At 41.0% G+C, this 15,469-nt stretch overlaps 1 protein-coding gene across 8 annotated transcripts in view; it reads right to left on the bottom strand.

Annotated features, from left to right (window-relative positions):
• Nucleotides 1–15,469, bottom strand: part of adamts17 (ADAM metallopeptidase with thrombospondin type 1 motif, 17) — a 414,984-nt gene that overhangs the window by 172,493 nt on the left and 227,022 nt on the right. For all 8 annotated transcript variants that reach the window (XM_044368214.1, XM_044367415.1, XM_044369597.1 and 5 more), the window contains exon 8: nucleotides 8,457–8,562. In XM_044368214.1, the coding sequence (XP_044224149.1) occupies nucleotides 8,457–8,562 (106 nt within the window). The remainder of the gene's footprint in view (nucleotides 1–8,456; nucleotides 8,563–15,469) is intronic.

Here is a 15,469-nt window from a genome sequence, read left to right on the forward strand (position 1 = left end):
AAAATAACAGTAGTACTGGTAAGTATCACTTACATCACATCATTATTACATAAGCATGGATATACACCAGGCAAGTATTAAACAAGGTAAGTACTAGAGTATTTATGTAATGTAGCCCATCTGTCTAGGCTATATTGTATACACAAACTCACAAAGGCTAGCTAAATTAAGTGACTGAATGCATTATGTATATCAAATATGAATGCAGAAACATTACAATATGAGCAATGCCATTACATTGAGGATTAATCAATATAATGGTACTGTATCCTTATAATACCTGGCAACATACATAGATGCTACAACACATGTATGAAACTAAAGCTAGTTAAATCTTCATATCCAGCTGCCTATCATATCCAGCAGACATCGTTATCATAAATCTGGTCAAAAGAATGTGCTCATATCAAAGATACAGATAAAGATAAACTCACAGGTAATGCCTTCTCAAGGGCTATGAAAGAAGGATGGCGAAGGATTACACACATCAGCTTCACTGGAGCACACATGCCATTTTCAGGTTACTCAGACTAACTTCCTGTCACACAGAAGCTAGGAAGTGAATGCTCAAACACGGCACTATGGTAAGTGACCAGCAGCAGTCATCAAAAAACATTGAATAACTGGCAGAGCCAGAACAGCGTAGTTACCCTTTAACATTTAAATTCAATGTGAAAGCAGCAAGAAATGCGTGTACCGTTGTGAGAGATTTGGAACTAGATAATTCAAAACAGTGTTTTGAAAATCCTGATTTTCATTTGAGAATTGTGCCAGAGCAACCAAGAAAAACTGTAAACCCACAGCTCACTACAGACACTTACAACACAATATAAAAGCAGAAGAGTGTAGTGAATTCTCTCCAACCAGCAATACATCTAACAGTAACACACCTGCAACATATTGATAGAGGAGATTCAGAGCCTGAGGGAAGCTCTGACAGGAAGCATCTCTTACCCAACGTGCATATGCACACTAAATGCATGGCTGTGTGAGAGACATAGAGAGAGTGATAGAGGAAGGAGTGTGTGTGTTCAAACAGGGAGGACTTCACTTGGAAACAGTTAGTGTGTGTGCGTTTCCTCCAAAAACCATGACCTACATTTGCAAATGAAAAACAACAACAGCCTAGTCTGAACTCCAGGCACAGACTCAGAAACTAATAAATTACAAGTGCAGACAGTTTTCCATTGGTTGAAATGAAAGCTATAAAAAATTACATTTTAGGACTCATACTCGTCCACATCCACTGCAGAGGAGAGTTCACTGCCTTCAAAGCAGAGGGAATAGATCAGTGTCCAGCTGTCCAACTGGGATAGGTTTGGGTCTTTTCAAGTCTGTCTTAATACAGAACTGACATATCAATATGTAGGTGGAAATGAGTCCTAGTCACTGACCCTGACACTATTTTATTGGAACGTGACTGTTATGGAATTTTCCATCTTTAGGGGATACAAATTGGGTTACACTGGGTCAATCATGGGCCTCGAGGTCACACTATAATTCTTAAGTAGAAGGAGACATTCTCTCCTCTCCTTGAGACTCGGATTGTGCTGTTTGGGGAAGCGAAAGCCTCTTTGATAAAGGGTAAATTGGCGTTGCCATGGTTACCAAGGTCGGAGGGGGCCTTCCTAGACAACACAGATAGGTGAATGCGTAGATTCCATTGGCATAATCTGACATTGAAACCAGAATGTGCTGACGGTGACCTGGGTTCCATGCAACATGACCTGAACTAACATGGGTAAAGTGCAGTTCCTTGTTTAGAAACTAGTGAAGAGTGTAGAACAACACCTTGATGTTTACTGTTTCAGTTCTCCGCTTGGCCAAGTGTTTTCAATAAACATTTTCCGCATTACATCAAAGGCTTGTGTGCACTTTCTCCACTGAGGTGCTGACCATCGCTGAGTATTTCTACAACAGCGACTACACTGTAAGAAATGAGGGCCAAAATCCACAGCCGTCATTCTGTCCAAATATGCTTTCCAAAGTTCAGCTGACACTAAAATGAAGCTTCATCAATCTCAGTTAGCTAAATCGAGTCACTATATTCCAAAGTTACAGTATGTTTAGTACAAAATTCCTTTTCGTTTCTGAAGCTCCTCACTGACCTGTGGCAGAGGGATACATTCTGGTAGTTCAGAGAAAACTTTGAATGCACCTATAGCTGGTTGGTAACCGCAATAAAGCCCAAAGAAGAAGAAGAGGAGCTGCTACAGCTGTACTTGTTGATCTCCAGACGACATTGATTTGCTCCTGTCTCTGCACCTGACATGGAATATGGTTTGGTCCATAGTTATCCGGTGTATTATGAAAGAAACAAGCAATGGAAAAATGTGTCCCAGGGATTTCTTGGGGGTGGGGGGGACTTAAACACATGAAGATGGTCCTACAGAAGGTCCACTGGCCAAATACAACGTAATATGTTGAAAAAAAGCACAGGTGTAAAAACGCCCTTAATTTGAAAGTTTCAGCTTCACTGTACAGAATGATGTATGTGAAGTTTGTTTTCATATTATATGATAACCATGGTAACGTATGCACGGTTGTGAAGGGATCAGATGTGTTGTGTATTTTATCAGTTCCTCTTTAAAATATGAGTGAAACATAGCAACCACTATCCCCAAAGTAATATAACACTACAAAATTACTCTTTTTCATCCTGTTTCTACTTGTTCATTATTTATGACATATGAGGTCCAAATGTAGTCTGGACTGATAATGCTCATTATCAATTATTTCTTGGTGAATTTTTTCTTTGTGACACCATAAGTAATCACATCAGGTACAGTAAAGTTCTGCATGACTTTGATTTCCCATATAGCACTGATGAGGATGACAGGCAGGATAACATCACCCAAACCGTGCACATAAAAGAGTTATGTCAGTCTGTATAACTTTCTTGGTTCATTGTAAGTCAGTGTGAGCATGAAACACCAGAACTAAAAGTCTGCAACTGAACAGAAGAAGTGTGAAAGCAACCTTAAACAGAATCCACACATCCAGACCTCCCTGCACTCAGACTATACAGGACTGTACCAGTGACGTCCACACTGCCTCAGGCTATTCAAATCCACAAGGAATAATGTGTGTCACTGGTATTAGAGAAGACAGGTGTTTTGTGTCCCTAGTAAGCATTGTGTTTCTGTTCTTAGCCATGCTAGCAGCATGGCTCAAGGAATAGCAGTATAAATGGAATGGTAAATGGACTGCACTTATATAGTGCCTTTCTAGTCTTCCGACCACTCAAAGCACTTCATTGCAAGGCAACATTCACCCATTCACACACATATTCTTACACTGATGGCAGGGGCTACCATGCAAGGTGCCAACCTGCTTATCAGGAGGAGAATCTAGTGCATTCACATACACTTATAATTTGGGGCTCTGTATCTTGCCCAAGGACACTTCAACATGCAGCTGGGAGAAGGGATAAAGCCGCCAGTCTTTCGATTAGTGGATGACCTGCTCTACCTCCTGAGCCACAGCTGCCCCCTGTGAGTCTGTTGGTTTGTCTGCCACATTGGTCCAACACTGAAATATCTCAACAACTATATAATGGATTGCTGAATGAGTGAAATCTTATAAAGACATTCATGTCCCCCAGAGAATGAATCCTACTGACTTTGGCAATCCCCTGAGCTCGTCGCTAGCGCCACCATGAAGTTGACATTTATGGTTAAGAGTAAAATGTCTTGACAAATACTAGATAGATTGCCATGAAATTTGGTAAAGACACTCATGTCATTTCAGGATGAACTGTAATAATCGTTTGACTTTTCATCTGGCTCCATTATCCAAAATTTAAATTTGTGCAATACTCTGGTTAATACCCAAATACCTACAAAAAATAATGACAAAAAATGACATTCCTGTCAGCCTCAGTTGTACTTTGTGTTTAGTACTTATTAGCCATAACTTTGTGATTGCACCTGATAAGATGTGTTTATCTATACATGTATATATAGTATAGTGTAGTGTGTGTATAAATGTGTATTTTCATCCCATACAATCTAGTGTTGTGCCTCTGAAACATAGTCCCATTTAAAACTCCATATACTCCATATATTGCCAGCCTGATTATACAAGCACCCTAGTGCTTAATAGCTACTTGACACACTAGACAATAATTCCTTCTGTGTGTGTGTGTGTGTGTGTGTGTGTGTGGGTGGGTGTGGGTGTGGAAGTGGCAGTGTGTATACTCATGTAACACTACTTCCATAATGTACATGTACATGGGCACTCAGACACAGGGTGTACAAGATTGTTACCTTTCCTGCTCCCCGAGGCTAGAGCAAAGCTGTGATAACTCCTAGTGGGTCTGGCACAGCCACAAAGCTGCTACAAAGATTGATTTGAAGGGGAAATTACAGTCAGTTGTTTCAATCAATGAGATGACAATCACGTGTGAGTCTGGGAGGTCCTACCTTATTTAAAGAAGAGAAATCTGGGTCTTCACTGTCAAACTCTGAGCTTCACAACACTGGTTTGTGGAAGTGTATGACTCAAACAAAGGATATTTCTGAGGATCTTAGAAAAGAGAGATGCTGATACTCACCAGGCTGGAAAAGGTTACAAAACCATTTCGAAAGAGTTTGGACTCTACCAGTCGACTGTCAGGCAGACCGTGTACAAATGGAGGACATTCAACACCATTGTTACCCTCCCCAGGAGCAGCTGAACAACAAAGATCACACCAAGAGTAGGCACGTAATAGTCCTGGAGGCCACAACGGACCCCAGGGTAACGTCTAGGAAACTAAAGGTCTCTCTTGCAGTGGCTACAGTCGATGTTAAAGGGGAGGTATTATGCTTTTCCTTATTTTCAGACATTTATATAATGTCACAATATTGGATATTCATGTTAAAAGTGGCCGACGTGTCATATAACAAGGTAAACGTATGTAGCTGTAATCCCTGTGAGCAAAAAGCAGCAGCTTCAGGCTGCTCTGAAGCTAAATTTGCAACGGTTTTTTCTACTTTCTGCCCGAGCTGACGTCAGTTCTAGACAGATTTCTTTATATGGACATCTGCTACGTGCACATATCAGATACGTAATTTGAAGCAGTAAAGCAGGAAATGTTTGGTTTGCAATGACAGTAAAGTTACACAAGTCTGATACGGAGGGGGGGGGCCTTAAAAAGACAGGAGCTAAAATGGAGTGTAAGAGCAACTGTGTATATTGAGGGGCTGCATGAAGGGCCAGTAAAGGATAAGGAGTTTTTTGAACTTTGAATCATACAGAGCTACTTTAGTGGAGTCCAGAAAAAAAATAGAGCATAATAGGTCCTCTTTAATGAGTCCACCATCAGCAGAACATTGAACATCAATGGTGTGCATGGCAGAGTTGCAAGGAGAAACCCACTACTCTCCAAAAAGAACATTGCTGCCATCTACCGTTCGCTCAAGACCACGTGGATAAGCTAGAAAGTGATTAGAACGATGTTCTGTGAATAGATGAGACCAAAAGTGAATTTTTTGGCTTGAATGAGAAGCGTTATGTTTGGTAATGAGCAAACACTGCATTCCAGCATAAGAACCTTAACCCATCTGTGAAACGTGGTGGTAGTACCATGGTTTGGGCTGCTTTGCTGCCTCTGAACCAGGACAGCTTGCAATCATTGATGGAGCTATGAGTTCTGAGTTGTGCCAGCCAATTCTACAGGAAAATGTCAAGATATCCGTCTGTGAACTGAAGCTCAACAGAAAGTGAGTCATGCAGTAAGACAATGACCCTAAACACACAAGTCGTTCTACCAAAGAACGGTTAAAGCAGAAGAAAGATAATGTTTTGGAACGGCCGAGTCAAATTCCTGATCTTAATCCTAAAGAAATGCTGTGGAAGGACCTGAAGCATGTAGTTCATGTTGACAAGCCCACCAACATCCCTGAGTTGAGACCATTCTGTAAGGACAAACGGGCTAAAATTCTTCCAAGAACAGTTACCGGAAACGTTTGGTTGAAGTTATTGCTGTAAAAGGGGGTCACACCAGTTACTGAAAGCAAGGGTTCACATACTTTTGCCTCCCACAAATATGTAAGATTGGATAATTTTCCTTAACAAATAAATGAAAAAAAGATTTTTTTTTTGTCTCATTTGTTTAATTGGGCTCCCTTTATCTAGTTTTAGGACTTGTGTAAATATCTGATCACTTTTTAGGTCATATTTATGCAGAAATACAGAAAATTCTAAAGGGTTCACAAACTTTCAAGCAGCACTGTATGTGTACCTTCTCCTTAGTTTCTGTATGTGAGCATTAACTTACTGATAAGAACTTGGAGCCACTTCCAAGGTTTCCCAGTACAGGGCTTTGATGTGAAAGTAGACTTTGGGCTGTCTGACACAAAAGTTGACAACAATGAGAAAAATGTGGCAAAATCTTTGGTTGTCAATCCAAAATGGTGTACCTAGATCGACCAAAGACAATCTTGGTACAATTCTGACAATGTCAAGGACCCAACTCTCACAGTTTGACTGTTGCTATGACCCACGTCTACAAAACAACCAATCAGATTACTACATGAAATGACACAACATACACTGGCTGACGGGATATTTCCTAAGTGCCATTTTTGAATAATGTTTAGGGGAAAAACACGTGTTCTCCTTAATACACATAAGATTTTATTAGAGCCATCTCGCACTGTGTGACATGCAACAAACTTACACCATCATTGTTGTTGTTGTACAGTATAAAAGTGCCTTCAGTCAGAAGAGATGTCACCCTGACCTGATGGTCTGTGTGATACTTTTCTCCATGGCGCCATGCTAATAAAGAAAGTGTTCATATCGGCCAAATGAGACTAAAATAAGAGAGATATGTCTTCATTGCCCATCTCTAATTGAGGATTTTACTCATCACTGTATATTTGAACAATGAAGTTCATTCTTGACGTTGGGATCAGTATATGTGACAACATAATCTTTACTCAAGGTCCACTTACTTTTCAGCCTTTCTAGTGCATCTAATCATCAATCATCAACCATTAACCACTCACAATCATTACTGCAGCTCCCAGGGTTGGTACCTTTCTCCACCGCTGTATTCCTTAGATACAAACAATAGTACTACTACTAATGTTTGAAAAGACTTCTAAATTTCTCTGTTACAGTTTGTTTTTTAACCTGACTATTGCTAAAAAAAAGAATACACTACAGAAAATAGCTCAGACTACATATGTAATGGCCACTTCCTGCCATCTCTTCATTTTTTTCATTCTTCAATTTAAAACATTCAGATTCACCAAAACAGATGCTGATTCTCACCCATAAACCCAGAAACTGGGGTTCCTGGTAAGTTTGGAAGTCAGTCTGACTTAAGTAACCTGCACAGCCAGTGTTCATCGTCACAGCAAACATTGGTTAGGGAACTCATCTACTGACTGTTTGTGGAGAAAAGACACCAAAAACTTCTCCACCAAAGCACTTCACTGTGTATCCAAATACAGCTCACTTGTTATTCTTGAGTGAAACTCTTTGAATTTAGATACTCTGAATACAGCCACTCCAAGGTGTTCCACCTTCACTCCACACTGCTCACATAGCAATAGGTCCATAGTTCAGTGGAAGTGCTGAAGGTGTGACAGGGTCTGAAGTGAACTCCACATCAGACAGGGCTCTATTTTCCTACCAGCACGAAGCCAGCACTGGGGCAACCAAGTCTTTATGCAGTTTTCCACCAAACAAATTTCCAAACCCATTTTGTATTTGTTTTTATTTAAGGATATTGTATATATTTAAAGCATGAATGAGGATTTTCAAATAAGCCAAGGAGAGCAGAGCTGCATAGTCTATATGTATTAATTATCCTATATTAATTGTGTACACAAAATAAGCAGCAGCACCAGTATGCCAACAGCTGCAGCACACATGAGATCAGCTTTATTTTCATTCTACCATTGTCAGCATATTTGGATTGATGTTTATAAATATTTGGGGTGTCCTGAATGTATATTTTGGGACTTCAGGTGCTTCACAGAGGTGAACTTCTCTCTCTCACTCAGCATGTCTCCCCCATTCGACCTGTTGCTGCGTTTAGAAGGAATGAGAGGAGCTCATGTGATTGGTCATTAATGAAGCTCACACCAACTCTACCTGTTGATTCTGAATTTCTCCCATTAATAATGTATTCAGTCTCTCCTCCACTTTGAGCACCAAGGCTGATGGTCAAGAAAATTGCTAAAAATTTGTTTGTCACACACATGGGCCATGCACCAGGAATCAAGATCTGCATCTGCACCTGTGCACTATTTAAGGAAGATAGGGCCCACAGTCTCTAACATGACCCCTGCTATTGTGTCATCCAGACTTATCCAAATGGACGCTGAAGTCTGGTCCCTGCACTTGAACACCATTAGCACACTTTCTCACAACAACATCAACAATTGAGCAACAGTATAATATGTATGGGTCAAAATACACCTCTATAAAACTCATGCAGTGTCTGAACTGAAACCTACTTGTGTCCTAGCTCGTGAGCGATGGTGAAGGCCAAATTGAGTCCATTATCCTCTGCTAACACACACTTCCTCTTGGCACTGCAGACGCCACCCAGATAAGCGATACCTGTAATACAGTGACATGAAGTGAGTTTCACAAACAACAGTTGCAATTATTGTTTTACACTACATGATTATTTAATGAAACACTTCGGATAATTAATTTGTTTATTCTCAAATCCAAGGTCAAATTAAAGCTGCAAGCAGCAATGATCGGGCCCTCGCACCTTCCTGCACGTCGGGGTACATCACAGTCGAAGGGCTTTTATTGTGGGCATGTGGATGTCTTCAGGCCGGCCTCTTATTGGACATTGCATGAAGGAGTTAAATATCACTTCCTGTGTCCACGAATTGCAGCCAATGTGCAACGCCAAGACCAACTGTGATATCAAATCAAAATACTTACTAGTTTGAACATGATTGCAAAGTTACATGAGTTTTTGCGCATTCAAAAGGCTTGAAACATGTGTTCGTAAAATGAAAATTGACACACACAATCCAAAATGGCTGACTTCTTGTTGGACGGGAAAAAAAAATAAAAAACAAAAATTGTGGGCAGGATGATGAGAGCAGTGATCCCATCAAATTTTATGAGCATCAAACTTTTTTCCATAATGACCGCTGACTTCCTGTTGACAGTAGGTGATGGTATGACTATGATGCAATATTGATATGTAGTTGTGTTCAGGCTGGGACTCTTATCAAGCATGTGAAATTTAGGGCAGACTGGACAAAGTTCAGTGGAGTTACAACAACTTCCTGCTTCATGGCGAAAATGCAAATTGACCAGCAGGGCACGTCAAGGGCATTCCATGAAAACTCAAAATCTTGTTAACTTTTCATCGCTAAACTCCTTAGATGACGCCAACCAAGTTTGAAGTCTCTCTGATTAATTTTCTAGGTGGAGTTCATCAAAGTATAATGCCTGCAAATGACAAAAATGGAGCAAAAATTGAAAAGTAAATTCCTGTTAGACCTCCTGTTAGACTTAGGGCATGGCTCCAAGAAGCTTTTTTTAAAGTCTGGACATGATACATATGTCAACCAAATTTCATTAATTTTCGTCAAATTTAAAGGTGGGGGGCTTTGACTTTGAAATTTTGTAGGGGACGCTATTGAGCCATTATGTCATGCCCAAGCCCAAGCCTCATATTAGAGGTGAAGTTTTGCCACTTCTGGTGAATGTGCACAGTTTTGTGAGTTTTTGAGCATTTCTAGCACCTCAAAAATGCTAAAAGTAATTAGGGGGAGCTATAGAGCTGCCGTGCCTCACCCAAGCCCATTTGTGATATCAAATCGTAATACTTACTAGTTCAAACATGCTTGCAAAGTTTTGTGAGGTTTTTTGCATCCTAAAGGCCTCAAACATGTATTCATAAAATGAAAATTGAAGCAAAAATCCAAAATGGCTGACTTCCTGTTAGGCGAAAAAATTCCCCCCCAAAATTCTGGGTATAATGATCAGAGCAATGATCCCACCGAATTTCATGCATATCAAAGAAACTTTGCTCCAAAATGGCCATGTGTTTGGGGACGCTATGAAGCCTGCTGGCCACACTCAAGCCTAATCATTATAAAAGATACAATTTCCCCCCACTTCTGACACATGAGCCCCTAAAAAATGTGATTCATTGTGGAGAAGAAGAATAATTAAAGCTGCAAACAGCGATGAACGGGCCCTCACACCTCACACGCATCAGAGGGAGCGCCAGCAGTGGTATCATTATTGGAGGTCTGTTGACACGGCTTTGAATTGTCAGGATTATCATACAGTCTGTGAATGGATAAATTATTATTTCCTGTGTATAATACGTGTTGCTGAAGATGACATATTGGAGATTGTGTATATATTTGATGAACTATATGTCTTTTAGGATTCACTTCCCGTTGCCAGTAGACGATACGAAATAAGTGAAATACTAATGTAGCAATAAATTTACTAGACGGCAACTGACATGGATATACATTTTCATGAATATTGGATATTGCATGTAAGAGATACAGACAGGTGACAAATTGAATGAAAAACCAACATAAAGTGTTAGGCACCATGTGCCACCAGAACAGTTTCAATACATCTTGGCAATGTTTCTACTAGTCTGTGGAACTCCACTGGAGGGATGAACACCATTCTAACATTTTATCCAAAAGATATTTCCTCATTTGATGTTTTGATGATGGTGGTGGAGAGTGTTGTCTAATGTGTTGGTCCAAAATCTCCCATGGGTTTTCAATTGGGTTGAAATCTGGTGACTGTGAGGGCCATAGCATATGATTCACATTATTTTCATACTCATCAAAGCATTCAGTGACCCCTCGTGCATTATGGATAGTGGCATTGTCATCCTGGAAATGACCACTCCTATCAGGATAGAAATGTTTCATCATAGGATAAAGATGATCACTCGGAACAACTTTGTATTGATTTGCAGTAACCCTTCACTCTAAAGGAACAAGTGAACCTACACCATGCCAGCAAAACACCCCCCACAGCATAACATAGCCACCGGATCCCCTCACTGTAGGGGTCAAGCATTCAGACCTGTACCAGTTTTTCCTTTGTCACCTGTCTGTAACTATTGCTTCTTGTGTCCACTATGTGGTACTAGAGAACACCTACACACTGCATCATGTTGCTGTTGCAGACCAAACCATGTAGCCTAAATTTCATGTAAATCGGATGATGTTTGTCACATAAGGCTGACTTCTTGTCAGTAGGTGGCACTATGATTATGACTAAATATTAACATCTAGATGTGTTCAGGCCTGGACTCTTATCAAACATGAGAAATTAGGGGTAGATTGGACGATGTGGAGTTACAACAACTTCCTGTTTAATGCCCCAAAAAACAACAACAACAACATTTTGGACAAAATTGTCCGGCACACCACGCCAAGGGTGTTCTATGAAACTAAAAAGCTTTGCAATTTAGCATCACAAAGGTGTTTAGATGTAATCTACCAAATTTGAAGTTGCTCAGGTTAAATCTCTAGAAGGAGTTCATTAAAATACGACACCTGTCAATGGCTTCACTTTGCGACAAAAATGCAGAGTAGATTCAAAATGGCTATCTTCTGGTTGGACTTAGGGTATGGCTCCAAGAGGCTTTTTTAAAGTCTGGAGATGTTACAACTGCCTACCAGATTTTGTACATATATGTCAAATTTAAAGGTGGGGACTTTGACTTTGAGATTTTCTAGGGGACACTCTCGAACCATTTTTGCCACACCCATGTCCAAGACCCATATTAGATATCGAGCTACACCACTTTTGATGCGTTTGCAAAGTTTTGTGAGTTTCTGAGCACCCCTAGCATCTCAAAAATCCTAAAAGTAATTAAGCTGATGTGCCATGCCCAAGCCCAATTGTGATACTAAGCATAATACCTACTAATTTGAACATAGGTAGAAAGTTTCAAGAGTTTTCGTGCATCCTAAAGGCCTCAAACATGTGTTCTTAAAATATAAATTGATGCACAAAATCCATGGCTGACTTCCTGTTGGGCAAAAAATTTTTTGAAAAAATATTATGTCGAGAATGATGCAATGAACCCACCAAATTTCATGAATGTCAAAGAAACTTTGTTCCAAAATGGCCATGCATTTGGGGGCGCTATGGAGTCTATAGTCAATATGAACATCATGAGCTGTACCACCTGTCCCTCATTCAAGCCTTTCCCTCCAATTCAGATTCAGATTCAGATTTGGGGGGTTAACTGTGTCCCGCTGTAGATCTAAACAGCAGGTTTAGATTTTTACTTCAGTGTTGGATTTCACTTGTCTCTCTGGAATGAGAAAGGGTGGCTGCACCAGAGATGGGCTCCTGAAAACATCTCAACCTTGGAACTAAAAATAGGGATGTTTTGCAAAATAACCTTAAAATAATCTTCAGAAAAGACTTTAAAGAAGAGTTAACAGCATTAATCAGCGAGAACAGAAGTGGAAATATCATCGATGGATATATTTTTTAAATTAAAACAGCTAGCTATCTGTCAACTGCTACCTGCCACTGTTACCAATATTCCAAAGGAGAAACTGCACTGAGGAAGCAAACAGAAGAGTTATTTTGTAAAGACAAGAAGATAAATTAAGGGGTCCTTGTTGGTCATATTCTCTCTCTCTCTTTCTCCATGAACTGGTATGATGGTGGTGCGACCAATGTTTGTGGTGGCCTCTCCTAGTTCTGACTATGCAGTGTCTTTGTCCATGTCTATGGCTACATCTGTGTCATCATGTGGAGTGCAAGGGAAATATGTCTATGATTATCAGTTTCTTTTGGACATTCATGATAAAGACTTTTGCTATGAGGAAAACTGGCTCGGAGAGCTAAATCAGTTGAGTGTGTTTGGTCTGCTACACCCAGTGGACCCAAAGGAGACCACAGCCTTGCCTGGAGCTGCGCTGGAGAGGAAACATTGCAAGCGGTGAGACAGGACGTGGAAGTGGGACAAGCGCAGAGGAGTACAAGTTAGGCTAACTGTTAACCCATACAAACTGGCAGTTCCAACAATCATGCTGCCTAATGTTTGTTCTCTGGACAGCAAAATGGATTATATAACTCCCCCATCAGTGCTGGTCACTTGTTGGCATGCAAGAGCTGTCTACATCAAACTGAGACGTGCTTTTATCTCTAAATGCACTTTAATGCACTGTGCTGCTAACTGCTCGGTTTTTTTTTGTTGTTTTGTTTTGTTTGATTTGTTTTGCTTTTTCTCTTGGGATTTATATGTTTTTATCATTTTTTAAAGCAAATTTTTAGATAAACAGTATATCTTTATTCTTTCTGTTGTTGTTGTACTGCTGTGGGCTGGGAGGAACAGCATTTCATTTTTTGTGTATAGAAATACACAAGAAAATTACAATAAACTAAATCTTGAATCTTGAATCACAACTGCAGCACGACATTCATGTATCATATCTAATCATATGCATACAGACCAATGATGAGTTGTGATATATAGAACTACAGAACTGGAGATAAATATTTCTTCTGGTGTTACATTAAATAGTGGACTACAACCATACAATTACTGCATTTACATTGATTCATTCACTGTGATAGAGATTTGATCAGTGATCAGTCAATCTTCTAAAGAAATGGCATACCCCTGACTGTATTCTGATACCATCGTTGACTACTGAAATCCCAGCTTCTGACTATCTTTGGGCCCTCAGCTGGCCCCCAGCCACTGACAAGACTTGGTAGAACTGACCAGCCAAATCAAGGCTGTGTTCTGCGACCTGCCTGGGTGCACTGATGTGATCCACAACATAATCACCGAGCCAGGGAAAAAAGTTCCAACCCTATCGCATCCCAGAGGCTAAGAGGGGGGCCATCAGAGAGGAGGTAAGAAAAATGTTGGAAATGGGGGTTATTGAGGAGTCACACAGTGCCTGGTCCAGCCCAATTCTTCTGACTCCCAAACTGGATGGCACTGATAGATTCTGCAATGATTTTAGAAAACTGAATGAAATTTCCGAATTAGATGCCTACTCCTTCCCCAGAGTTGATGAGCTAATCGAGCGATTAGGCCCCAGCCATTTTGTGTCCACTCTTGATATCACCAATGGATACTGGTAGGTTCCCTTTACAGACTCAGCCAAGGAAAAGACAGCCTTTTCAACCCCAGATGGTCTGTACCACTACAGGGTCCTGCCCTTTGGAGTCCATGGAGTGCCAGCCACATTCCAGCGGATGATGGACCAGATACTCCAGCCTCATTATGAGTATGCAGCGGCCTACTTAGATGATATAATTCACAGCCCTGAATGGACCTCCCACCGAGGCCACCTTAGAGCTGTCCTGGAAGCCCTACAGTGAGCTGGCTTGACAGCCAATCCCAAAATGTGTCACCTTGGCCTAAAGGAGGCAGAATACCTCGGCCACACTATTGGGAAAGGCAGTGTAAGACCCCAACTCCAGAAAGTGTAAGCCATCACCACCTGGCCTCGGCCAACAACTAAGCGACAGGTAAAAACATTCCTGGGACTTGTGGGCTATTATCAGGGTTTTATCCCTCACTTCGCTACCCTTGCAGCCCCTCTGCATGAGATGACACAAAAAACCCACCCACATCATGTCACCTGGAGTGCTGAAGCAGAGGAAGCATTCACCACCCTTCAGAAAGCTTCATGCACAGAGCCAGTGCTGAGTACACCAAACTTTGGAACCATTCATCATCCAAGCCGATGCCTGCAGAATAGGGGTTGGAGCTGTGCTGTCCCAGGTCAGAGGGGGTAGGAGCACCCAGTGATCTGTATTAGCCATAAGTTGCTAAAACATGAATGTAATTATTCAACCATAGAGAAGGAATTTATGGCAATTAAATGGGCTTTAACCAAGTTGCAATATAATCTCCTTAGCAGAAAATTCACCCTGGTAACCGACAATGCACCACTAAAATGGGTGTCAACAGCCAAAGACACTAATGCACGAGTCACATGGTGGTTCTTGAAATTGCAAAACTTTAATTAATTTAACTTCAATTTTGCTGTTGAGCACAGGTCTAGTAGAGCCCATGGAAATGCAGATGCCCTGTCCACGAAAGATGACTGCTGGTTTGTTGTCGCCCAGGAGGTGCATCCCTAAGCTCAGGTTAGGGGAGGTGATAGAGGGAGTGTTTTATCCAGTCCAGGGGTGCTAATTCTATGCTTCCTTGTGTCCTCTCTCCTCCGTGACCCAGAAACTGATCTCCCTCTGCCATCATGGAGGATCTTCCAATCCCTTAAATGCACCTGGAGGAGACGAAGAGCCAGGAGAGAAAGGAGCCTCCTGGAGGAGCTTAGAGCAAGGAACCAAAGGTTTATCCAGCACGGAAGTGTTTTAATGGACGGCAACACCCATTTGATCCAAAGTGTGTATTAACTGGTCAGCTGATCTGACAGGACAGTAAACAGTAGGGCTTTTATTGTAATACAGCAGATCAGGAAAACTGCCTGTGGAGAAGGAATGAAAGCACCAACAGCCGCTTCTC

Source organism: Thunnus albacares, chromosome 1 (genome assembly GCF_914725855.1).
Source record: "Thunnus albacares chromosome 1, fThuAlb1.1, whole genome shotgun sequence".
Lineage (NCBI taxonomy): Eukaryota > Metazoa > Chordata > Actinopteri > Scombriformes > Scombridae > Thunnus > Thunnus albacares.